Source organism: Phoenix dactylifera, chromosome 2 (genome assembly GCF_051530095.1).
Source record: "Phoenix dactylifera cultivar Ajwa chromosome 2, Ajwa_hap1_PhDact_Kaust_v1.1, whole genome shotgun sequence".
In the NCBI taxonomy this organism is placed as follows: Eukaryota; Viridiplantae; Streptophyta; class Magnoliopsida; order Arecales; family Arecaceae; genus Phoenix; species Phoenix dactylifera.
In genome coordinates, this window is record NC_143191.1 from 26,017,278 (window position 1) to 26,044,233 (window position 26,956).

Genomic DNA, 26,956 nt, shown 5'->3' on the forward strand with positions numbered 1-26,956 from the left:
TGTGAAATTTTAATTTAGATATATTGTAAGAAAGTTTACTAAACCAGAAAGCACTTGAGATCATAATAACAAAGGGATCAGCAACCTGCATTCGGAAAAGAACTACATATTTCCCCCTCAAAAAGAAAGAACTACATAATGTACAACAGGGTTTAGAAATCTTTTTGTCAGCTTCCCAAAGAGCAGTTCACTTCGGTACCTGCTAGATAGAAAAAGACGAGTACCATCAGTCGAAGGCTTGAAATGAGGCCCTGAAAAGGAATGATAAAACTAACACGGCATACCAGCTAACCATGATATGTTAAACAAGTATATATCTCTGGGAAACATAGTACTTCGCATGCTGGCCATAGAAATTTTTATAAAATATGGGAAACCAGATTATCGCAAAAAAAAGGTTTTTGCCTTTGAATTTTGATGATTCATCTGATAGCTGGGTCTTTGCTAGTGATCACCATCATTTAAAGGTCACTATAATAGCCCAACATCAAAATTAGGAACATCCTAATACTCTTGACAATTTAGCTCTTGCTGAACAATGGGTTAAAACTGTTGATCAGTAAGACTAATTCAACAGGTGAATCCTTTGTAGGTGGGCAAGGAACCCACAGGTAAAAATTTTTTGAAGCCCTCTGAAATGTGGTATCTTCTCTCTACTGATAGTGTAAGTGTCATAAGAAGCAAGAAAAATGCATCAGAGAAAACACACCTGATTTTAGGATCTGCCTTGGAGAAAAAATAGATAAGGCTAAATGCACAGGTTAGACAATGTTGCTCATAAAAATTGCTGCATTACATTAACTGGTGACAGGCTGAAAGCTGCCCTTCAAATCATCATACATCCATCTGCAAAATCAGCTTCCTTAGAAAGCAATGAGTGCAAAGACCACAGTAAAAAATAAATAAATATGGATGAAGTGCTGAAGCATGAGCAAACCAATCAAATAATATAACTCAAGTAATACCATTCGTGTGAATTTATCATTAGAATGTGAAAATAGCGGGAAGACCAGCAATTTGCCAATTAATTTGTACATTTCACTTCGTTTAAAATCCAGTACTCATATCTGTGTCATTTTCTTTTTGTACTATAATCCCATCTATTAACTGGTATTATAATTTTATGGCCTAATACATCTCAGCAATCAAATTTCGCAATAACCTACATTGAAAGCATATCTGTACCATATTAAAATGACAGTTACAAACTTCTGAAAACTTTTCATCTGCCACTGTTCTTCCAAATGGCCATTAGTTTTTGCTTAACAAACTTTATAAAGCATCTATGATATCATCGCATTTTTTTGTTAACTATCGAGAGAGTATCATGACTTGCTCACTTTGATGCCCTCTTCAATTCAGCTTGTGCTGTTTGTTACAGAATCATATCCCCCACTTTCCTCTCTTCCATCTATCATGTTTCATTGATCTACACTTCCCTTGCCCTGCTTAGAGTTATAATTACACTGTAGCACCAATAAAAAAATTAAATTCCTAGTTATGCACTAATAATGTGTGAGAAAACCATTTCTCATGCGTATCCTACATCATTATCCTTTACATTACAATATTTCTGAATAAGCTTTGTTTAAATCTCTCTCTCTCTCTGTCTCACCATATTTGCTTTTGATTCCTAACTTCTGCATGGCAATCACTCCTTTTAATTTATTATTACATATAAGAAACTCCTGAATAAATATCCAATTACCTCCCATCTCTGTGTGTGTGTGTGTGTGTGTGTTGACAAATTAAGTTTTCATTCTTAAAAAGGATAGGGAGAGAATAGATCCAGAAAACAGATCACTATTAGATTAATGTCTGAAAATAAACAGAGTCACAGGGACCCACCAACAGCATTATTTGCATCATCAATCAAACACTGCATCCTGCTATAATGAGAATTCTCTTTACCATCTAATAAGGCATTCAGCATGTACAACACAACTAATCAAAGTGGAGATTAAATTACGATTAGGTGCACAACTAAGTTCGAGAGTCCTATGCTTGGCCATCCACTAGCATTTATGAAGCATTGAGAATCATGCTATCATGCTAGTGAGTGGGGCTTGGCATGCAAAAATATCAAGGCCTCAGTAAATGATGGGCAAGCAATTAATGAATGCATGAACCATTCCATTCATCATTTTGCATTGTATAAGCAAAGATTCTCTCCCTTTTGTTGCACCTTGAGGGAAAAAAGAACCATGCTTCACAGCACCACTCTCATCCCTGCTCCAATCCCTGTATACGGTGAACACCCTGCATACGGCATCAACTCCCGATTGCCACGGAGAACTGGTTCTCTCAATGGGTAATGGAGTAGTGCTGGGAAGCAGCAATAGGGAAAAAATCTCCACAAACTAACTCTTAAATTTTTTCCTCTAAACTTTATGAAACTTCAATTGTATACATTAAGATACACCAATTTTGGTTTTAAAAGAAAAATTGTTTTTCAGAAACTCAAATAATACATCAACAAACCAAGCAACTTAAATAGTACAAGAATACATATTTCCTTAATTCTGTATATTGATGTACTACTATGATTTATTCTATGAGAAAGCCAGCTAATTCAAAGAACACATTTTAAATATAATAATTATGATTACTATTTCTTCTAAAGTAAGGTCTTAACTAGAATAAATAACAGATTTTGTCATAACTCCATGTCTAGCATCTTCTTACAAGTCATAATCATCACGTGCATTGCACATGCATGTCTTTAGTCTTTCGAAGAAAATCTTAAATGTTGGAATCCTTCATGACGGATGCATGCTAGCTTCAAAAATTAGTTTCCAATTCTGAACCAGTATCAATGGCGTCAACACCATTGTTGCTTATATCACTCATATGACGTACTGTAGCTAACTTATTGCCACTTTGTACGACTTAAGTGTGAATAACTATAATCTTGTCAATGAAACATCACCAAACTAAATAAAAAAGTCTATAATTTAATAATTTATTCCAAAGCTTCTAACTTAGTCCTAGGTATTATCATTTCATTGGGTTCCACTTCCTCACATTTATATGGAACCTATTCTTTCTTTGTGCAACTATGACAATACTACTTGGAAGAAGGATCAACTCTTCAAGTATCAACATGAGACCATATACAGAATGAACTCTCAAGTATCTCTAATAATGTACTGATAGCCCAGGAGTTCATGTGTGATCTCAGGCAGGCCTCACGCAGGCAGGGATTGATGGGCATCAAGTTAGATATGGAGAGAGCTTATAACAAGATGGACTGGCACTTTCTAGTACGCACATTGAAGATTTTTGGCTTTCACCACCAGTGGATCAGTTAGGTTATGTGTTGTGTTCGATCACCTTCATTTGCCATTTTGGTGAATGGCACGCCTACGTGCTTCTTTGAGTCATCAGTGGGCTTGCAGCAGGGTTGCCCACTGTCCCCATTGTTGTTTATCCTATGCTCGGACGCCCAATCTAGATCTCTCTGTAGTGCTGCTGAGTCCCATGCCTTGGAGCCTTATAGGCTGAGGACAAGTACATTCCAAATCTCCCACTTGTTATTCGCTGATGATTGTTTTCTGATGGCTAGAGCGAGCAAGAGGTCAGCACAGGTGATCCGTTGGATTGTAGGGGAGTACTATAATGCATCAGGGCAGCGGGTCAACTTAGCCAAGTCGGCGGTATGCTACTCACCGAAGATTGAGGCTCCAGTGAAAGATGTCATTTCAAAGATTTTAGGGATCGGCGAGCAGGTTGGCAGTATGCGGTACTTGGGAATTCCCATCACCAGCCGGCGGCTGCGTAGGAGTGATTGTTTGGGGGTGGAGATGACGATCCGTCAGCATCTAGAGGGGTGGCAGGCGAGCACTCACTCCATGATGGGCAGGATAACATTAGTCAGATCGGTGTTGAGTTCTATTCCCATATACTTGCTCTCTAATACAATTGTTCCGATGGCTTTGCTGAGGGCATTGGAGCAACTGCTTCGGAGTTTTATCTGGGGTAGGCCTGTTAACGGGCCGAGCTGCTCGGGCTCGGCTCGGGCTCGGGCTCGGCTCGTTAGGCAAACGAGCCCGAGCCCGAGCTCAAAATGAGGCCCGTTTAAATTCAAGCCCGAGCCCGAGCTCTAGCCCGAGCAGCTCACGAGCCTAAACGAGCCCGTGACTTAAAGTTTGAAATTCAACGGTCGAGATCATTTGGAAACCAAACCCTGCATCCAACGGGCCAAAGCCCTTCTCCCCATCTCTCCCTCTCGGGCCTCTCCTAGTCTCCTAATTTTCTAAAGCCTCCTCACCTCCTCGGCTCCTCTCCAACTCCAAGACAGACTCCAAGTCTCCAACCATCCTCCATTCCTCCTCCCGGCGGCCGGCGCGGACCTCCGTCCTCCTCGGCATCACGGTGAGTTCCCTCTTCTTTCCTCACGGTGGATTAGAATACAAAGGATTCCGATGTCACCCACCTTCTTCGCCTTTGTTTGGCATTCACTGCGCCTATCTCTCTCCTCTCCATATCACTTTTCTAGTGAGCTGTCCTCTGTTATCTTCGTTGTTTTTGCTAATTGGGATTTTTTTATGAGCATAATGTGATTCTGCATCAGTGCCGGGAGAAGAAGAATATTTCCCAAAAGGTGAACCGAGAAGGGTTTCTATTCCTCCTTCTCTCTTCTTTTTTTGGCGATCAATGTTGCCCATGATATTAATATATTCTGTTCTTCTTTCCTTTTTAATTCCCCCGTATGCTTCGGTCTGGTATCATCAAAATTATTTCTCGATTTCTTGTTAGGATCAGTGCTGTTGGGCTGGGATTGTGTATTCTATTGATAGCTCTTGCTATCGTGGGACTGCACTTGCTTTCCTTTTTGTTTTTTCCCACATGCCAAAGCTCTTACCTTGAATTAATCATGGCAAAATTTTAGTCCTTTATTTTATGGGATTGGTTTCTTTCTTCTGGGTTACGATTTAGGAATCTCTGCTAACCTTGTCTGCGATTGGTTTCTTAAGGTTGCATTATGATTCTGAATTCTTTTCATTTCCTTACATTCTTGAGTTGTCTAACTATAATCTCATGATTCGATTGGTTTATCTGTTATTATTGTTATTATTATTTCTTTATGAAAACGTGTTTGGGAGGAGAGCTGAATGTTATGCTTTCAAGTATTTAATTGGCATCTAAATTTGATTGGTTTTGTTTTGACCTTAAATAGGCTTTGTATGGCATGCTTATGTACTAAATATGTAATTTGACTGGTTGTTTATATTTTTCTAGAAATGTCAAATGGCCAACATGAAATCGATCAACATGCCTCTACAGCTTATAGTGCAAACGAACTTGTTGAATTGGAAAATATTATTGATAAAGATGATGCAATGGATGAAATGAAAGAAATGGGTACAGAACAATCTTGGGATGACCCAAACAGGAGGAAGAGATCTGAGGTGTGGACTGAATTTGAAATCGTAACAGTAGATGGTAACACAAAGGCAAAATGCAATTATTGTAGTGCCAAATTGGCATGGAAGAAGGGGGTGCCACAACTCATCTCAAAAGACATTTAAATGCTTGCATGCCTCGAAAACTTTCTAAGTCTAGCGAAGACAAAGAGTTAAAACAAAGCTTATTGTCGTTTGATGTTACTCAAGGTCATGCAATGCTAGCAACTTACAAGTATGATAAAGACAAGATAAGAGAGATTCTTGCAAAGATGTTTATAGTGCATGAGTATCCTTTTAGGATGGTGGAACATCAGTTCTTTGTTTTATTCTGTAAAGCTCTTAACCCAAAATTTGAGCTAATAAAGCAGGTTACTTTGAGGAGTGACTGATGCTCGTTCCTTGAAAAGAGCCAGGATACACCCATAGTTAACATCGCCATAGTTGCTGTCGTGCATCACAGGCTGAACTGATGCGTCAAATAGTCAATTTTCTCCTTCCAGGCCACAGGATGTTACTGAAATGGAGCCATGGAGGTTATCAGCTCAAACAACACCCAGAACACCTGGCGGTCACCATAGCCTGCTCATGCAGCGCTCTCTTTGTAAATTAAACAGCAGAGGACAGTGATGAATGTCTAATTCAAAATTTTCTTGTCCTTTTTATTGGCAACCAATCTGATGAATACCATTTAAGATGTCTTCGTTTAAGATGATGCATCTTTTTAACAACTTGTGTTCATACTTTCCCTTAATTTGTTGTGACACTTTTATCTGTGGTCTTATGGTACTGCAACGCGCTGAGCCAAAAAAGAATTTATGCTGGCATAATTAAATCTGAAACTTCTGTAGTCCAATCTTGCTTGTCTATTTCTTACTTGTTTATGGTTCTACCACTTTATGATTTCTTTTATATACATTCAAATTATTTCTGTGTTGTTTCAAGGAAACAAAAAATAGACCAACGGGCTCGTATCGAGCCCGAGCCCGAGCTCGGGCTTGGGCTTGTAATTGAAACGAGCTTTACGAGCTCAAGCCCGAGCCTTTATTTTGCCAAGCGAGCCCGAGCTCGAGCCCAATACAGAGCTCAGTATCGAGCCCGAGCCCGAGCCCGAGCCCGAGTTCTGTGAAACGAGTCGAGCCCGAGCCTCCCCAAGCTCGGGCTCGGCTCGGCTCGTTAACAGGCCTAATCTGGGGTGGGCGAGCTCGAGGAGGTGGCATCCATTTGCTTGCTTAGGAGGTCCTCTGTCAACCGACGAGTAGTGGGGGCTTGGGCATTCACTCTCTTATCACTAGGCGGGAGGTATCGTCAGCTAGCCATGTGGCCAGATTTATTCTGGAGCCGAATAGGTTATGGAGTGGGTTGATGAGAGCCAAGTATGGGGAGAGGTGTGTCGGCGACTCATTCAGACCTGGGCGCCAGTGCTCCTTCATTTGGCGTGAGATGTGTGGACGAGCCTCGCAGGTGCTCCCTTGCATCTCGTGGGCAGTGGGGGATGGCCGCAGGATAGATGTTGTTGAGGACTGCTGGATGGCTGGATTGCTGATTTCCAAATGGCCTACCATGTTCGACCCGACGACAGTAGCCGGTTGCAAAGTTTGTGATCTTCTGGTTCTCGGAGAGTGCAGACGGGATGCTGATCAGATTCACCTGTTGTTTGGTGATGACCTCGCTGAGAGGATACTGGCTACACCACTACCCTTAGAAGGGATGACAGGAGGATATGGAGCCGGACTGGTAGGGCAGGAGCTACAGCCAGTGACCTCCGGACTACACTAGACCCGGGGCCCACACGCACTCTGGAGGGTCGCTGGACATGGTGATTGCGAGTCCACCCACGGGTAGCCCTCTTCCTATGGAGGGTGGCATAGGGCATTCTACCTACAAGAGGGGTATTGGCTCGGCAGGGGATTCGCATACCGAGCGATTGTGAGGGATGTCCGGGGGAGGAGACGATTGGTCACGCACTGTTCACGTGTCCACGATCTCTTCAGGTTTGGGACATTGCTTTGACCCAGCAGCATAGATTTACTTCGCTGGAGACATTTCTGAGACAGCTGAGAGACTCTGCTCAAAGATCTGACATGGCAGAGAGGGGAGTGGCATGGGCATATGTGGCATATCACATATAGCTAGACAGAAATGCGAGGATCTTCGAGGGCAGAGGATTCTATCCGAGATCAGTAGTGGACAGAGCCTTGGCACAGGCATACGAGCTGGTAAGCGCTGCAGTTGTGAGTTCACCTGGAAGCGACAAGGACATCTGGGGTTCCTCTTTTCCTACAACGTCTAGGTACACGACGATATCGATGGTATCCTGGGAGCCCCCACCCCTTTGTTTCCTCAAGGTGAATTTTGATAGTAGCATCTCAGAGGGCGGTGGCAGATGCGGTGTGGGCTTTGTGATCAGAGACCACGACTCCAAATTGATTGCGACTGGAGGTCGGCGTATCTTTGATGAGTCTGTCCCAGTGGCAGAGTTGTGAGCGGCATGGGAGGATCTCGTTCAGGCCAGAGTGCACCTAAGCGCTCGGCGGGTCCTACTTGAGGGAGATTTGACTACAGTGGTCGCCTGGATTCGGAGTGGGCGTTTCAGGCCAGATCTGCACCCTCTTGTCTATGATATCTGCCATCTTGTGGGAGAGTTGGATTCCTTCCGAGCTACGCATGTCTTTCGTGAGGCGAACAGTGCGGCGGACTGGTCGCCTCATTTGCTGCACACCACTCTGGAGCCGTGCTATGGAGGAGATTGGAGCGAGTGTCGGTGGCACTAAAGCGTGTTTTGCTTTCTGATTATTCTGGGCGTTCTCACGGTTTGTAGTGAGACGTCGGTACACCAAAAAAAAAAGAAAAAAGAAAAAAACAAACTTCCTGCCTTCCATGTCAAATGATAAAAAGGTAAAAGATGTGTCATGAACTCATAGCCCAAAAGCTTAAGTTTTTGGGTGGAGGATCAGCCCAAGCTAATAAACCCAAGTGGCACCACTTTTATTAGTCGATGTGGGACAATGACAATTTCCCCAACCCAATGTTGTGATGCCCACATCATGGATTAGCACCTACTTGTTTGGCGTGGGGGGGTGCGCACCTATGGCCCAGGTCCTACTCGATCCTACTATCCTCCAATGAGGGGTTTGCATCAAGGTTTTGCCAACTATGCCAAACTAAGCAATTCGGGTCACACTGAATTCGACCAGTAGATAATAAGCACAATTCAGCCCTTCGATTCAATCCCTTTTTCTAATATATAAAGCGGGCGGACAGGCGTGTGGCTTCTCGAACCTTCTCTTCTGCTCTCCTTCTCTCTCTAAATTTTTCCATCTCTGCAATCTCTCTCTCTCGGTGATCTATGTCAACCATTGTTGATGCCAACGCCCTATCCCTCGATCAACAGTTCAAATAATCTCTCCCTCATTGACATCAACGCCAACACTAACGTCCTCTCCCTCAATCCAGCATAGCTCTCGAGCCCTCGATCAAGGTTGGCGCCAACATCATTATTATGCTCGATCAACACCAATGTCGATGCCTATTACCTACTAGTCGAATTCGGTGTGACCCGAATTGCTTAGTTTGGCATAGTTGGCAAAACCTTCATGCAAACCCCTCATTGGAGGATAGTAGGATCGAGTAGGACCTGGGCCATAGTTGCCTCTCTCCCTCCCTCCCTCCCTCTCCTCCCTCTTCCCCTCTCCTTTTACCTTTCTCCCCTTTGTCTTCTCTGTCTCTCTCCTCTGGTTCTCCTCCTTCGAGGGTTAGGGTTAGGGTTAGGGTTAAGGTTTCTCCCTCTATCCCCTTCTCTTCTTCTGATATTTCATCTCCAGTACGCTCGGCTCGGTATGGTACGTACCAATATAATATTGAACTAGTTGCCACCCAATATGAGCCTCGGTATCAATTCGTGAATCTTAATCAACATTACTAATAAAATTATGCCACACATTGGGTCAGGCTCTAATACTACTTGTCGCGGACTCACCTCCTAAAAGCTTAAGCTATTAGGCGAAGGATCAGCCTAGGCCAATAAATCCATGTAGCATCTTTTTTATTAGTCGCTGTGGAACTATGACATATGGTGAGCTACCAAGGACCATTATTGCTCCCGAATGTCCCATGCTCAAATCTCACTTTGATCATGAATTTTTTGTATATCCCGTGCTCAAGTCTCATGTTCTACAATTAAGGTGACAAATACAATTGATGAATTATATAATGTGGTCTTGAAGTCAGAAAATCCCTCAATGGAATCCTTCAATTGTATTTTATGATGAATATATATAACAACAATTTATAATCGACAACTTAGTAAAACCCTTATAATTATGAAGCTTAGCATATAATATGATCATATAGAGTGCCTGATTGGGACATCAGAGCCTTTCATTCAGATGATCCTTAGCCCCCAGGTTGAGTCAGATCCAGATTGGGTCCATTTGAGCCCGAGTCATTTTCTTTTATTGCATTATTTGCTTTTGTCTTAGTTAAATCAATTTGGTCAGTTGTTTTGTTATTAGACTAGTCAATTGGGTTTATGATCCTGAGCCTCTGGATTGAGTCAAACCCGAATTGGGTCCATTTGAGTTCGAGCCATTTTTTTTTATTGCATTATTTGCTTTTATCTTAGTCAAGTCAATTTGGTCCATTGTTTTGTTATTAGACTAGTCAATTGGGTTTATGTAATTGGGTCAATTTAGTAGACCAATTTTGGTAAGGGGTTAATTGATGTAAGGGTCCAAATTTAGTCAGTGTCAATTGATTGATTTTGTCAATTGATTACTTGACTTGATCAAGATGTAAGGTCTATATAAAGACCACCCCTCTCATGTATAAGGTAATTGATGATTGAATGAAAAAATCTTAGCCCCCTTCTTATTTTTCTTCTTCTTCCTCCTCTTCTCTTCTTCCTGCGTTCCTATAACCTCTTCTTCCTTCTCCTTCCATTCTTCCTCCTTCCCTCTTTCTCCTGCAGTGGTCCGCCATCATCTTGGTATCAAAGCTTGGTTCTACATCAAATTTGGTAACAGAGCAGGCCGGCTTTGCCCCTGCTGCCAAAGCCACGATCTAGATTGTCTTCTCTCCCTCGGTTCCCACCAACAACCAGGATAGCCCCCCCTCTCTCTCTGTCAGTTCTGTTCATCAGAAGACGAAGGGGCAATCTCTCTCTCTTTCTCGGTTCACACCAGAGAAAGAAAAATTCCTTCGTCGGATTCCTCCTCCCCACCTCCATCAGTCGCCGCTAGCAACGCCCGAACCACTGTCGGATGTCCTCGCCGCCCACCACCGCCCAGTGAAGGCCCGAGCCCGCCGTCGGAGGCGCCATATCCCCATGGAAATATCACTGCCCGGGTTTCCGTGCCTATCAACCCCGCCCGTGGCTGCTGTGGTCAACCACCTCCTGTCGCCGCAAGCTCTGCCACCGCCGCGACCTCCACCCTGCCCAGCAACCACTACCGCAAGAACCGGCTCGGCCTACCTTGTCCATCGGAAGGTTGAAGCCAGCCAACCTTAACGCGTAAAGTTCCTAACCCATCAACCCGTTACCTCTAGCCCGTATCCGTTCTCCAAAAAAAAATCACGTGACTTGCACTTGAGTGCCCGCAGCGGGTTATCGGAGCGGGTTGCGCCCGGTAACCCGAATCCAATCGAATCCGCAAAAGAAAAAAAAAAGAGTGAAAAAAGAAAAAAGAGAAAAAAAGGAAAAAAGGAAAAAAAAAAGAAAAAAGAGAGAGAGAGAGAGGAGTACCGATTCATCTGCCCTCTTCTACTTCTGCCGCAGCGCCGCCCAGCCGACGACGATCCGCCGCCCGGTCCCCGCCGCCGTCGCCAAGTGCTGCCTCCGCCCGTCACAGCGCCGCGCCGCCCAAGTTCCATCGCCCGAGCAGCCGTCGCCGCGTCCTCCGCCGAGCGCCACCTCCACCGAGCTTCATCCATTGAGTGCCGCCGTCCTCCGCAGCACGACCGCCGATGCCTCCGCTCTGCCGCAGTCCATCTTCCGCCTTCTTCCGCAGCGCCACTCTCTCTTCCAAGCATCTCGAGGTCTCCGCCGCTTCCGCCACAGTGATTGTCAGCCGCCGAGCGCCCCACCCGAGCCGTCGCCGCTCGAGCAGACCGCCCACAGCGCCATCCTCCACTGCCGCCGCTCACCGCGACCACCTTTGCCTTCACTACGACCCGCCAACGTCTCCCGTGAACAATACCAGGACCAACGCCTCTGCCTCCCCTTTCCCCGCTCGCCACCCTCTTGTCTTCCCCAAAATCCCTTCTTCACCGCCGTCAACCTCCCTCCCGACATTTTCCCCCTCTTCACAACACGAACAACATCTAGCTCACTTTAGCGCCACCCCCCCTTTCTAAACCTCAGGGCTTAACAAACCCCCTTCACCCCCCCCCCAACAGGCATTGGTCAGAACCCAGAAATCGAGCCACCCCTTCCCACCTCCCCTCTAACTATCGGGCCAGCAGGGCCTCACCTGAGCCGCAGCCCACCAAGGCCTTCGGGCCCAATCCCCCATCCCTTCTCTCAAGGTCCATCAGCCCATTGTTTTACAGGCCGCAGGCCCGCAGGTCAGTCAGGTCTCGTGCCGCTGATTGTCTCCCCGTCAAGTTGCTGTAATCAGGTTCGTTTGAAGCCATTTGCCAAGCCTACTTGCTGTGCTATATTCTGGTCTTCTGCTCCACGATAGATGATAGGTTTCCACTTTTTCTGGCTTGTTCATTTAATTATGTTCTAATTCTCTTGCATGATAGCCATATTCTTGCAAACTTATTTTGCTGTCAAAACCCAAAACATAGAACCTCTCACTTCCGAACCCATCCTATCACCCATTAAATCTCTTGTTTATTAAATTAGCACACCCTAGTAACGGGACGTTTCTCAACATCCCTCGATCAGATTACTTTAGGATCAGAACAACTGTATTACTTAATTGCAATCTAATTTCTTAAATTGAATAATCTTAATCCTTAATTCCGAATAACCGAAGTAAAAATCAGCAACATTTAAACTTTAAGTTATTCTTCTGAAAATTTGCTGATCTCTGAAATCATAATAGATTACATTGGTAGGTTATTATCCTTACATGCCAACCCGTAGTGGTAAGAAGTACCATTTCAATCAACCTAGAACCTCTGTAGCTACCATGGATTTCGACGTTTTGAGGGCTCTCATGGAACAGTTCGCTGCCCTGCGAGCTTCAGATGAGAAGTCAAACAAGAGGTCCATGAGCTCATGCGAAGCATTAGGACCCCTAAACCGCCAACCCCCGTTGCAGCCCAACCTAAAATCGGTTTAGCCGCACCACCTGTAGTCCTTCCCCATTTCCCTAGGCACCAAACCCAATGCTCTAGGTGTCAACAATTCGGCCATATAGCGTCCCAATGTTCCACTAAGACCTAACTAATTATTGAACCAGAAGTTAGGAACCAAGAGGCCGAATATGTCGAAAAAGTCTATGAACCAAATATAGAAGACTATGTAGAAGACTTTGAAGACGAACCCACGGGATTAGACTTTGTCCAAAATGATTTCCAAATGGAGACTATTGACCTAAGTACAACCAAGCCACTTCACATCACTACGGTGGAAGAGATAGTGAAAGATATCGAGCCAGTCACCTGAGTTGGCACTTGTGGCTAAAGATACCAATGCCGAGTCCAACCTTGAACATTCCCCTGTAGTCATTCTCCTTCTAGAGGAGTTTTATTCTGTATTCTGTAGCCACTTCCTCCGATGTGTGATATCCAACACGCAATTGATCTAGTTTCCGAAGCATCTCTGCCCAACCTTCCACATCATAGGCTCAACCCGAATGCATATGCTAGGACCTGGGATTTATGTTACCGACAATTGAATTTGCATATAATAGTTCGGTCAACAAGTCCATAGGCATGAGTCCATTTGAAGTAGTACATGATTACAAACCTAGGCAACCCATAGACCTAATTCTTATGTCTCTTCAGTATAGAGTGTCCAAGTCTGCACAGTCATTCGCATCGCACCCACATTCATTGCATCAAGAAATCAGCAAACACATTCACTTTGATAACTTAAAATATAAATTTCTTGCTAATTTACGCAGACGTTATAAAGAGTTACGTGAAAGATGTTACGTCATGATAAGAATTAGGCTTGAACGACTTTCTTCGGGAACGTTCAAAAAATTGTAAGCTCGTAGTGCGGAGCCATTCAAAGTCTTAAAGAAAATCAGTTCGAATGCATATGTTGTGGATCTTCCTGATGACTATGAAATTAGCGTGATATTTAATATTAAAAATTTAATCCCCTACAAAAAGACAATATTTATCCTTTTTGATCCCTTTGTTGACACACCTGCCCTTATTGATCACCCTGATTCGTTACCTGCTGTTGAGCCACCACTTCTAAAATTTCATGCACACAGAGAACAAATAGAACATATATTATATCAGCAGGTTATGTCATCCAAGAATGGTGGATACCAACATTACCTTGTTCGGTGGAAAGGCCGACCAAAGTCTGACGTCACATGGATTTCGCGAGCCGAGTTGCAGTGCCTTGACCCTGATCTCCTGGAACAGTACGACAGCCGGTCAGACCTGCACTCGACGGGGTCGAGTTTTTTCCATCTAGAAGGAGTTGATAGGGACATCAGAGCCCTTCATTCAGATGATCCTGAGCCCCCAGATTGAGTCAGACTCGGATTGGGTCCATTTGAGTCCGAGTCATTTTCTTTTATTGCATTATTTGCTTTTGTCTTAGTCAAATCAATTTGGTCAATTTTATTATTAGACTAGTCAATTGGGTTTATGATCCTGAGCCCCTGAATTGAGTCAGACCCGAATTGGATCCATTTGGGTCCGAGTCATTTTCTTTTATTGCATTATTTGCTTTTGTTTTAGTCAAGTCAATTTGGTCAGTTGTTTTATTATTAGACTAGTCAATTGGGTTTATATAATTGGGTCAATTTAGTGGACCAATTTTGGTAAGGAATTAATTGATGTAAGGGTCCAAATTTAGTCAGTGTCAATTGATTAATTTGGTCAATTAATTACTTGACTTGGTCAAGATGTAAGGTCTATATAAAGACCGCCCCTCTCATGTATGAGGTAATTGATGATTGAACGAAAAAACCCTAGCCCCCTTCTTGTTCTGCTTCTTCTTCCTCCTAGTCTTCTCTTCTTCTTGCGTCTCTATAACCTCTTCTTCCTTCTCCTTCCCTTCTTCCTCCTCTCTTTCTCCTGCAGTGGTCCGCCATCATCTTGGTGTCAGAGCTTGGTTCTACATCAGTACCATTATAAGGAGCCCGAAAAAATTTGTAGCCTATCTTCCATTATTTTTTTTGGGAAATAAGTTCATTGATGTTTAAGAAATGAGTGAAGTATCCTATATCAAGTCTGTGCCAAGCAACGGGCAGGCACATTACATGCATCATGCCTTGATGTGCCTAACTCCATACACTAGCACATAAAGATGCGTAATAAAAAAAATTCTCAGCTGGCATCTTACGATACACCACTTTTTTTCAATTTCCTTAGATATATACCCATATTAATTGACTTACATTAGCCTTTAGATATTTTATAAACAAGCGAGCATAGTCTTTAACTAATCTAGAGAAATGTAGGATCATGAATCACCATAGATATTTGTGTTGATTGCAGCTTACAAGTGCATTTAGGACCTCAAACAAGCTGAGCCAAACTTCAGATTGCTCGCTCAAGCTTGGCTTCTTAAATGGACTGGGCATCGATCTTGAGAAGAACTCAACTTTAGATGCTCAAGCTTGGTTAATATCTGAATGAACAAGTTAGAACAAGTTGGTTGTCAAGTCATTACCAAGCTTCTAGTTAGTTTTGTTCCTTGTGTTCGGGCTTGGCTCATTTACAAGTTGACCCTTTAAAACAAATTTTGAGCTTGTCTTGTTTCCTAATTAATTGACTTTGAGCCTAAGGTATGCGTGAACAATTTAATTCATTTCATACAAAAATGAACACTACACAACTATTTTTCAGATTAATAACAAAAGACAAGTTTAAAAATCTATTATGTTGTAATGAGAACTCTTGGAGTCAGGCCATATGAAGAGGGATTCTACAGTTTCTTTTGCTTGTTCCACTTCTCTTATTTAATTTTAGTCAGATTCTCTTTGAGTCCCACTACAATGGAGAGGGATTCTAGAGTCAAATCAACTAGAACCCTCTTCTGTCAAAAAGGTGGGGAAGAGGAACCATTTCTCAACTCCTCAATTTCCTCCTAAAAATCCATACATATTGGAGAAGGGGATGTGAAAAGAAACCCAATAATAGCCTTCCAAAAGAGAAAGCATGGCCAACCAATACACGACCAACCAATATCCGTATTTTAGCTACACGACCAACCAATATCCATATTTTAGCTACACGTCCATTCTACATGCCAATAGTTAGTTCATGATATAATCTACATGGTCTATGAAGCTCATATTAATAACATGAGCAGCTCATATACTATGTTCTATCATGATTTTTAACTCTGTTGCTAATTATAGTGACAATTTTTTATCATGATCATCGGATGTTATCCCAAATGTCACTTAATAAAAAGAAAAGATATAAAAGGAAGAGTCCCATACCATCCTGAGTAGAAAAGATGCCATTTAGGACCATAGATTACATGTTTAAAATGGCAATACCACTATGTATCAGCATGTATCAATGGGTATTGAAATGATGTGAAATAATAAATTGCCAATACATATCAGCATAGGCTGGGATGCTAAGTGCAGAGATAAGCACCCCTATACTGTGCTGATAACCTATGATCTGCATGTAGATATGTTAACTTCAACCCTTATGTTTAGAAGTCCTCAAGCATAGACGACATAACACCCCGAAATCTAACATCTCCTCTAGTAGATGTAGGTTTAAAGTCACAATCTCTCAGCCAATCATACCCCAATCAATATATGACAAACTTTATCCAAACAGTGTGAGTAACAAAACTTCTCATTTGTTGGAAAAAAATTCTCAAAGTTTTCATAGGTTCTTCAAGATAATTTCTCCCATTATCACCCAAAGCTGATTAAAAATACTACCCTCCTAGTAGGGTTAACACTTCAAATGTCCTGATGCAACATCAATGATAGAACGTCTAAATTATCCACTTGTATATATGCCATAATTACTTGGATCGAAGATAACATGAACCTAATCTACGAACTGCGACAGTTAAAACAATACTTACCCTCTACTAGAATGTAATTAGGAGAAAAGAAAAACTTGTCTTGCAATAAAGAACTTCCAAGCCCTCATGAATGCAATTACAGGTGCACTGGCATGGATCAAACCAAGATTGACCTCTGGACTCAATTGATCCTCAAAGCAAAGACAAGCAACTCAAATGTAGTTCCCAAACTGAGGCTTGAACTCCAAGTTTGGCAAGAATCAATATAAGAAAATTAGAAATAAGGTGATTAAACCTAATCAAACATTCCTAAACTTTCAGCAAATTCGATCAATATCTAGGTCAGCATAATAAAAATTAGGGTTGATCCGCCTGATCCAACTCCATCTAAAACACCCCAACACCTGTCAAGTAATTGGGTTTGATGTGGGTTTAAACAGATGAACTGAATATATGTCCACTTATGACTGTGTTTGGGTTTGGCTAAGACCCAATCCTTACTTGCACCTGCAATGATACCTTGGTCCAACCTTAGCACATCCAATCTGATGTCCCATCAAGGAAACTCAAAGACATTTATAAGCCTCATACCAAGTGCTTGGACCAAAAAACTATGACACTTGAAAATAATAAGTATTATTAAACCCAGAAATTAACAATTAATCCAAACTAAATCCTAGAAGTATATCCCATTTGAAATCAAATTACTAAAAAAAAAAATCCAAAAAATAGCTTCACAAGCAGCCATCTATCATATAACATAAGCTATAGGTAAAAAGTTAGATATCGACTTCTTTTCTAAGTATGGCCTTAACATACTGTAAGCTACAGCCTATAAAGGAAACAAGTAATTGTCTACAAAAGGGTTCAAGAGTACTGAGAAAAAATAATCATTATTATCTATTACTGCATCAGCTATTAAAGCTGTAATTTCCCTCTAGCTGCCGGACTGAATGTTCATCCATCAGCGTTGCAATTTCTGTGAATAGAAAATAGAAATGATACTCTAGGTTCTACAAAATTGTCACTATGCCATCTTCAAATGTCAACTCTCATGACATTTAGTTTTTTGGATGAGTCCATTTGGTCTGAGTTCATTTGGCACCAATGAGATACAGCCAACATGTAGAATTTTTTTTAACTCCACATTTTTTAATACATCCCAATAAATTCGTTTAAATAACAGATTATTGCAAATCATGATCAGGACATTCATGTTCTAGCCAAATTCTGAAATAAATGAACTGACCTAATGAATACATGGTTACCTTGATATGTAAAAAACAACCATCACTATCACTTAACAATGTTGGCAGCAATTCATAAACTTAAATAACTTCTTCTAAAAAGTAAATGCATAATAATGCCTACAAAACAGATCCAGATTGGAATTAAAAGGACATACTCGCACACAAAAACTGGATGCAAACCGCTTTTTGAATCACCTAGTTGTAATCTCCTATCGCATTCTTCCCTAAACTTGTCAATGGCTAAAACTTCACAAGGACCATTTATTGAGCCGGCCATTATGGTTTTTTTATTATTTGAAGCATACACCTGCAACCAGAAATTCACATAAATGGTTAGTGTATGGAGTATAAGTTGCTGCCCTCCAAAACCCTAACACCAACCCCCCCCCCCCCCCCCCCCAAAAAAAAAAAGGCATGCGCACAAAGAAAAAAAAAGAAAAGTCCAATTACACTAAACAAGCAAAACTAAAAAAAAAATCAAAAGATTCAAAAAAATATACAGCAATACAGATTGGATCTACGAAAGAATGTTCCTTCAGAAGTTCAGATAAAATAATAGCCATGCACATCATGTTTTGCACTGAAGAAACTTCTCTAGCATGGAAAGAAGGTTTTAAAGCATTTATAGCATCTACCAAATATTTGGAACTTTGAAGTTGCTGAAACATAAAGAGGATGACAGGTGCGACTTGATGCTAGATGATCATGCCTGATAACAATGATAATTACTTTATTTCCCAAGATAACATTTTAAAAAAGGGAACAACATCAAAGTGTAGTCATAACAATCTCTGGGTAGTCTTGACTATACATAACTTATAAGTTGGCAGGATTTTTCTGAGCTATTGCCAAACAATTGGGTTAATCATAAGATTTCAATAAATCACAAATTCAATAAATACACTTTTTTGCAAACTAAGTATTGATTGTTGATGAAATACCAATAACAATGTATACTCGGGATATATGGTCAATGACATTATTAGTTGTTATTATTCCGCGTACAACTCATAAACAAGTTCATTAGTACTTGATATATCTCAGTTGTGCACCATTCGAACCTTGATTTGCAAGTATTTTAATCATTTATAATTCTTTCTAAAATTTTGATGAATTTATGTCCTCTTCATGAATTGAACAGTTTCTTACTTAGCTCTGTAGTTTTTGAATCCCAGAGTTGTCACCGCACATCTCAGTAACCATTGATCCATACTCTGTATTTTACTCGAGGAAGCTAAAATAATGATGGTGGGGAACTAAATCTAAGTGAAGGTAAAGATGGTTTAAGGATTACTTTCATCATATGGAATTCGTCGATGGCATACTATTCTTTTTAAAGAGTTTCTATAAAAGTAAAAGATATACACATAATGACTAGTTAGTTTATTTAACTTGCTCCAAAGTTTGAAATTAAAACACTGCAGTACAGGTACTGGCATTTAATATGGATGTCAAAGAAGCGACAAGCTTTAAAATTAGTGCTGAACTACAAATTTGACTATAGTAGAACTTATATCTGGTTTTATCTATGTGTGCAGATTTTCCCAAAAACTATCTATTGAAAGCACAATAAAAAAAATTTAAAGATATAACTGATGGATCAATATTGCCTCTATTCATCAAAATATATTAAATAAATATTACAAACTTCATATAATATATTCTCATTTCAAGGTTATGTCAGGACAATTGCAGAAATTAAAGACCTAACAAATATTATTTTGAGATGTCAACTACACTAATTCCAGTTGTTTTTAAAGTTTTCAAATGTAATCAAGGATTAATTTGTCAACTCAAAAAGATGGGAACTAAGAGTCTAAGAGATATATGAATTCTTAGTTGCAACTTTCACAAGTTTCAACAAGCAGCATGTATTCTTAAAATTTAAGCCAGAAAAAATGGTACCTACTACCTAATAATCTAATACCTCATCCAATTACTAGTTATGGCCAGGTCTGGATCCTGCAATTTGGTCAATTCAGAATTCAATTCCAGGTTCACAACAGCAACATAGGATTACAATCTCATGAAATGAGTTTGAACAAGCCAGATCCGAAAATAACAAGGTCATTCGACAAGACAGAAAAATATTTGGATCAATATAGCAGAAATCTTTACTTTCAGAAACAGATTAAAGAGATTATGATTACCAACACTACAGACCATCAGTAGAGAGAATTTCATCATAATTTACGTAATGTTGTGACTAAGTTAGCAATTTCTGATGGCTCACCTCACTGTTTTCAGTCGTAGAGGGTTGGCTAACAGTCCCTGCAAGGTCATTGGGGAAGTAATACAAATCTACGGTAGCCCACTTTGACCCAGATTTGTTATCCTCCCACAAAGACTATAGCGCACAGAAGAAAAATGCTAAGTCAGTATACAAAAATAATATTAGAATTCACAAAGATAATATAAAGACAACATTTTGTACTATGTAATAAAGAAGGGGGAACAAGTATTTCATAGTATTTGCATAAAGATGAAAGACTATATAATGATCCGAGTAAAGACTTGCCTGGAGCTTCGAAGGAACAAACTTCTGACAGGTGGAAGCAATTAAAACATGATCTTGAAGCTTGTACAAAATACCATTAATGCGACAATACTGGTAATATGTCTTCTCATCTACAACTTGGAGAATGTCGCCAACCCAATCTACAGCATGCAAGTCTGGTAGCAAGGGCCTGCCATGATCTCTAGCTTCATCTCCATAATTCAAGGCTCCATTTGAAGTTGCCTGAGAATTATCACCATCGTCTAACCTGCTTTTACTACTAGCCCTGTTTTCAGATGTTTCCTTTTTACCAAATGGTTTTTTAAGCTCATCGTCACCAGGCTTGCCGAATTCCTGCTGTCGAATTGCAGAAGCTTCAACATCGCTTGGCAACTTTACTCCATCACCAACTAGTGAGTCACCAGACAATTGAGACTGATTAGTGTTGTGAACAACAATGTCACGTGGATGATCAGAACAGGAGATCTCTGGAACAGTCTTTGGCTGCAACACAGACTCAGAGGTCACTTTCATGTCATGTGAAGATGATCCACTATTGTCATTTTGTGCGCCAGAGATGATACAAACCACTCCAGCATTTTCCTTCGAGTGGTTGGTGGAAGCCCCTTTGGACATCCCATCTTCTCCTTTCATTCCAGGTGCAGGAGATTTAAACTGCACTTCTGCAACATTCATCTCTGAACTTGGAGATGATTCGGCATGGCTGTCTCCCATATTGGAAGGACGAGCAAGATCTGAAATACCAGAATTTCCATTGGCTATTGCTTTCTGTTGATTAACCTTGGAGTCTGTGTTTACTGTTTTCTTCTCTGAGGAAGCATGAGTAATGCCTGCATTTGAAGCACCCTTTGCTGGACCAACAGCTCTTGTAACCCGGCCATATTTAGGTGGCAAGGGTTTGCCATTGCTTGATATCAAGCATTTTGTGCAGTGCCACTCAGCTTTAGGATTTCCTTTGTTAGCATAAGACTGAAGGCATTTTAAGTGGGTTCCTTTCTCACAAGCATCACAAACAAGCAAACTTTCCACGTCACTGATAGTAATCTTGCATACTTGGCAATTTAGAGGCCTGTTCATGTACTCAGTTGATGGTGGAACCCAACTAGGATGATTAGAAACTTTTTGGTGCAATATCCTCTGCACATTTGTAGCAATGTCATCATGGTTGTTAAAAGGAGAAGGTGCATGAACAAACGCTAGGCCTGGTGAAGGCTGATGTCCCATACGCAGATTTCCTTGTCCAGCTTGAATTGCAGAACTTCTTATTTCCTGATGTCTTGTTGCTTGTGAATTTTGAATAGCATTAACTTCATGAATACTATCAGACTTTACCAAAGCATGATCCAGCAACTTATGTGCCTGGCCAACCTTTGTTACAGCAGCAGATGTTGATTGCATAGAAGTTGTTGGGGCTTTATGTGGCATGTATTCAGCAGAAGTAGCTACATACAGAAATATGTAGAGTTAATCAATTTATCTGCATACATAAAAGAAACGATTGCCAGCAACAGAAAACAAGGTGGCCCAAAATTGAGGAATAAAAGCAGAAATTTATGTTTTATGCTAAATTTCATCATATCTAAAAAATTACAATAAACTAATTATGCTAAAGGTGTTTAGCCTATTATTTTCAGACTAACTCCACAAATAATATGATTGGGTACATGGTATGAAGCAATTCATGTGCCTGCCCCACAAGTAGACAAGCAACTTCAAAGACTGCCAACAGAATCATTCCATAGCACAGAAAGCATCCAAACTAAATAAAAAGCAAACAAGTATGCCCATCTTAAAATATTCAAATCATGCTAAACCTTCTAGCCTAGAAGATGTCATGATTTACAAAGTAAATATGTGCAAAAGCAAACCATCTGACAAATGACAGCATCAGGAAATACTCCAGAAAGATATCTTGATGCTTACTAACATAATCTCTCAAAATCCATATTCTCTTCAAACTAATTTTTAAGGAATTTAATCATCTTGTAAAACATTAGAAAGTTACAGGTACTAGTAAAATACATAGCGCTATAAATTGACTTTTCGAATAAAACAAATAAATAATTAACTTTATTAGTTATTCATCAAAACATAAGGAAAAAAGAACAAGTGTATGTGTATCATAAGCATAAACAATTCCAAACCACATTTTGGCAACAAAGAGAAAAGGAGATGGAACGAGAAGATTGCAAGAACATACCTTGAACTTGTGTTTGATAAGTTGGCCCATTTAGTCGTGCATCCAACCTGAGGTGTCCTGGTTCTGCATGAGGCGGCGTTAATGAAGGAGAATCCCTTTGGTGTGGATTGGATGCTGATTTTATGGGAGTGACTGTAGCATATGTCTCATTGATTTGCAGCTGCTTTGAAGAGGAGACAGAAACTAGTGTAGGAACATGCGATACAGCTGAAGTACTCTGAAAGCCTCCAGCAGGCAGTGCCACTGCAATTGGTTTCTCTGCTACAAACCTAGAAGCTCCATGTAACAAAGTTCCATGGGATTCAATGTTTGCACCAAAGCTGACTGGAAGATGATGAGATGAATAAACTGGCGAATGTGTGGCAACTTCCTTGGATTCCTCCATCTATAGAAATAAAACCATATGCATGAGGTACACCATCAGATGCGCCTTCCCATGTAACAAAACGCCATGAAATGCTTGAATTCCAACAAAATGCCATGAAATGCTTGAACTTCATGATGACAACATCGATAATTCACTAGAGGGTTAGAACCACAGTCACTGGTGACATCATGCTCAGCAGCTAGCATGCGACTAGGCATTTACCAAGAAAACTGTTAGAGAAACAGATCTATTTAGTTTTTTTCCCAGATGGTGTTGAAGATCAAAACACCCAGACAACAACTAATACTTTTCCTATAGTTTCACCATGCTGCAAATGCATTTCTCACATAGTCCACACCATCAATCCCTCTTATCACTTTGGAAACATTTTGTGAAACTCATCACAAGTTAAAAAATATACAACATAACAGATTCAAAACAACACACCTTCCTTTGAGTCTAGAAAATAATCACGTCAATGCTAGAAATATGTCATAACAACTTGGCATTGCCCTACCATCAGATATTTGAATAAGGATGTCTTTTAAATACTGGTGTATGTTATCAAAGAAATACAAACATTCCCCCTTAAACTCTCTGGACACATAATGCTCAAAAAGAAAATATGAATCCAGGAGAGCATAATGGAACATAAGGATATTGACACAAACCCTACAATTCTATGCAACAATATCTATGCAATGAAAATATACAGCTCAAAGCAGTTTTGTCACATAGAAGTGAATTAATTAAATTATATGCACAACTGAAAGAAACTATAGTAGACATATCACTAAAGAAGAACTATGGACCATGGCTTCATCACCAGGTTTATTCTAAAGACATATTAATAAAACATAAATATTAATAGAAGTCAGCCCACCAAGTGAGTTAAACCAGTAACCCACTCTATGATGAAAAGAACATCAAAAAATGAATATTTATTTCATTATGTAAGCTATAATTATGTTTATTTGTTGCATAGAAGAGGTAACAGATTGTCTCGCAGAACCACTAATTTTCCATTCATACGACAAATAGCCATCTTACATCCACTAAATTAAGTGGCAACTCCGCAAATAGAGCAACACTTCTTGAGATCTTTCCACAAAATAACAAGATTAGAGCGATAGAGTCACCACAAGACCCTCCAAGAAAATCAATGCAGCTTCAACAGAATCCATAATCATGCCCACAAAAGGAAAATCGACCAAATTCCATAATATGTATGCAATTGAGAAAACCATGAACCCAATAGAAAAAGAGAAATTAACGGAAAAATTCAGGGCTACCAAGGGCAGACCTTTCTTTTAGTGAGCAAGACCTTCTCGGCAATGGACATCTTGGGGGGCCGGCACCCCATCAGGGGATCCTTGGACCGATTGAGCCCAAGATCATCAACCACAACCCTAACCGATTCCCTGGAGAACAAATCCTTGGGCTTCACGTGTTCACACATCCCCACGAGCTTCTCCCGCGCCTCCGCCACCAGAGCCTTCTCGGCGGCCGTCGGCTCCCGGCCGCCCCGCATCTCCCTCATCGCCGCCAGCACCATCACAATCTCCGCGAGCCTCTTCAAGTCCCCGGTGTCGGCACCTTCCCTCGCCCGCTTCTTGGTCGCCGGCGCCGCGGCCTGGGCCGCGTGGGGGGCGGCTGCGTCGGTCCTGCCCTCGTCTCCCATCTCCGGCGCCGTGGGGCCGTCTGATGTCCGATCCGGGGGGGTCGGGGGGCGGAGGAGAAGACCTGCGAGAAAGAGAGAGATCGGAAGGCATGAAATGGGGGGGAGAAAGAAACCCTAGGGAGGGGGAGAGGGGAGGAGAATCGAGCGAGAGCGAGGGAGAGGGGAGAGAGGGTTTAAATACTTATTTGGCGGGTAATTGGCGGAGCTTTAGAGCGGGTTATGAGACGAGGCGAGGGCTTATTGTTGAGTCGAGGTGGCGGTGAGAGTTGGGGGGAGTTTGGGAGCAGGCGAGAAGAGAGAGAAAGGGGGGCAAAAATAGGAGAGGTAGAGAGAGGAGTCCTTTTTTTCGTTTTATTTTTCCGGGTCGGGACTCGGGGTGCGGGGTGTAAAAGAGGCGAGGAGCGACAGGAGTCGACGAGGTAGCGACGGTTGAGTTTGGTAGGGCGAGATCTGTGGGCACAGAACTCGGGATTTAACGGATAGAAATATGACACGTGTCCCATCCGGATTCTTCTATCCGGTTTTCCTCGTACGTTCTTCTCTGCGGTGCAGCCGCATTGCCTGTTTGGTAGGAAAGAGTGTATACTCTACCACCGCACGACTCCTAAAGCAGGGCGTTGCAGGTTTTGGAGGGTTAAGTTACACTGCTAATGTGGAAGGGAGGACGAAGCTATGTGTATGTGTTATATTTGCAATTGCAATTATATAATCACAAGCACATAAAAAGTATTTGAGTTAATTAGCGGTGGATTTGATGTATTTGGGAATGATAAACATTCAATATTACGGGGAAGATTGGTTTCCATGTTCCGGTGCTAGTCATTAATATCATATCGAAGATGTTATTAGCTAGAGTTTTCTATGATCTTACAAGAAGGAAGCAAACATGCATCCAATTCAAACTAGACCTAGAATTTAAGAAGTATTGTTGTTGATCGCTTGCTAAAGTTCACTGCTTGATTTATCTAGGATGTGGCAATCGAATTGATGCCTAATGTGACCAGATATGATGAGAACGATGACGTTGGTTGACTGCTGCTTGTGCTCGGCCAATCACCAATTCATGTATCTTTTGGTGAACCAACTCATAAGACTTTGTCATAAGAGTGCGATATATCTTTAATCCATAAATGAGTCATGAACTACAATAAGAGACATATATTATAGTATGGGCTTGGCTTAAGGTGCACAGGACATCAGAGAGGTCATATATAACTAGTTTCTATTTTTGTTAGTATCTTGAGAGTTTAGCCACTATTTCCACACATAAGCTAATGAGTTACCTTGATCTAACCCTAAGCAAAAAATCATGCAATTAACCCCCTCAATTAATTCTTTAGCAAGTCAGACTGCTAAATATCTAGATTTTTCATATTGAGCTTCTTCCAATGCAGTCGCATATTATAATACTTCTTTACCTAGGAAAATTTCCTTGTTGCAAGCTAATTTGCACATGTCCGTTCATATTTTAAATCCGGGTTTTCTGTCATAGTACCTGATCAATGATGGATATAATTGTCAATTGAACATCTGGATGAAAGCATTGGGGGTCTAATCTAATGTGCTCTTCTTAGTTAAATAGACTATTATGGCGTCGCTTGGTAGAATCCTTGTACATATGGTGTAGGTAATTTTCTCATGACCAAAAATTGCAATCACAATGCTATAAAAGGTTGCCATGGTAAGGCTTGTGGAAGAAGTTTTATGGCTAGAAATGCATAGAAACATCTTTGACGCCATGGAAAAAAATATTCAAAAATGGCAGAAGATTTTTTTAAGCAGCATGAGGGTGCACATGTTGCTTTGTACCAATCATCAAGAAGATGAAGAACCTATCCTCCAGCTAAACTACAAAATGACTCCAGTTCAAATGTTCATCATGTAGAATCATCTGAGGAGTGGCTTGTTGCACCATTAGTGAGTGCTTCTCAAATGATGAATACTTTTAAAGAGGATACTTTTTGGACTTGCAAGGGATTTAATTGTCTATACATCATTTTCTCTGATCTTTTAAATTTCTACTCATCTCAATAGTTATGCCATGATATCCGTTCAAGTATATATCCAGTAACCATTCTACAAGCTTACCTAAAGAGAATCTCTCTTTAAAAGAAATTGAATGGCTAATTCCCTAAAAAGCCCTTTTATTTCACAAAGTATAACTACAAATTCCTATTCCCGTTATAGAACCCCAACGCATATATTAACCTCCATGGAAAATTCATGAATTGAATAAAACTATGGCAAGGTATAAGTCATCAATTCAAATCCGATAAAAGGCTCTTTCCACTAAACTCTCTTTATTTTTCAGCAGAGAACAGTGATATTTTTTTTTTCTAAACGAATAAAAAGGTAACCACAATTATAATGAATTCTGATTAGTATGAGTTAAATC

General features: G+C 41.0%; 1 protein-coding gene across 4 annotated transcripts; it reads right to left on the minus strand.

Annotated features, from left to right (window-relative positions):
* Positions 1-24,919, minus strand: LOC103713628 (uncharacterized). Of its 4 annotated transcripts, none has more exons than XM_008800630.6 (8): positions 24,743-24,919; positions 24,184-24,623; positions 22,514-22,898; positions 20,314-21,755; positions 20,029-20,142; positions 17,951-18,102; positions 710-846; positions 1-199 (listed from the first exon to the last, which is right to left on the minus strand). In XM_008800630.6, exons 2-7 carry the CDS (start codon positions 24,559-24,561, stop codon positions 798-800), a joined length of 2,520 nt encoding a protein of 839 aa, XP_008798852.4. In that variant the 5' UTR covers positions 24,562-24,623; positions 24,743-24,919; the 3' UTR covers positions 1-199; positions 710-797. The 4 variants fall into 4 exon arrangements, with proteins under 4 accessions (XP_008798852.4, XP_017699882.3, XP_088571833.1 ...); XM_017844393.4 differs by having other exon boundaries at positions 1-202; positions 24,743-24,916; XM_088715707.1 differs by having other exon boundaries at positions 710-862; positions 24,743-24,916.
* Between the last annotated feature and the right edge of the window lie 2,037 nt (positions 24,920-26,956).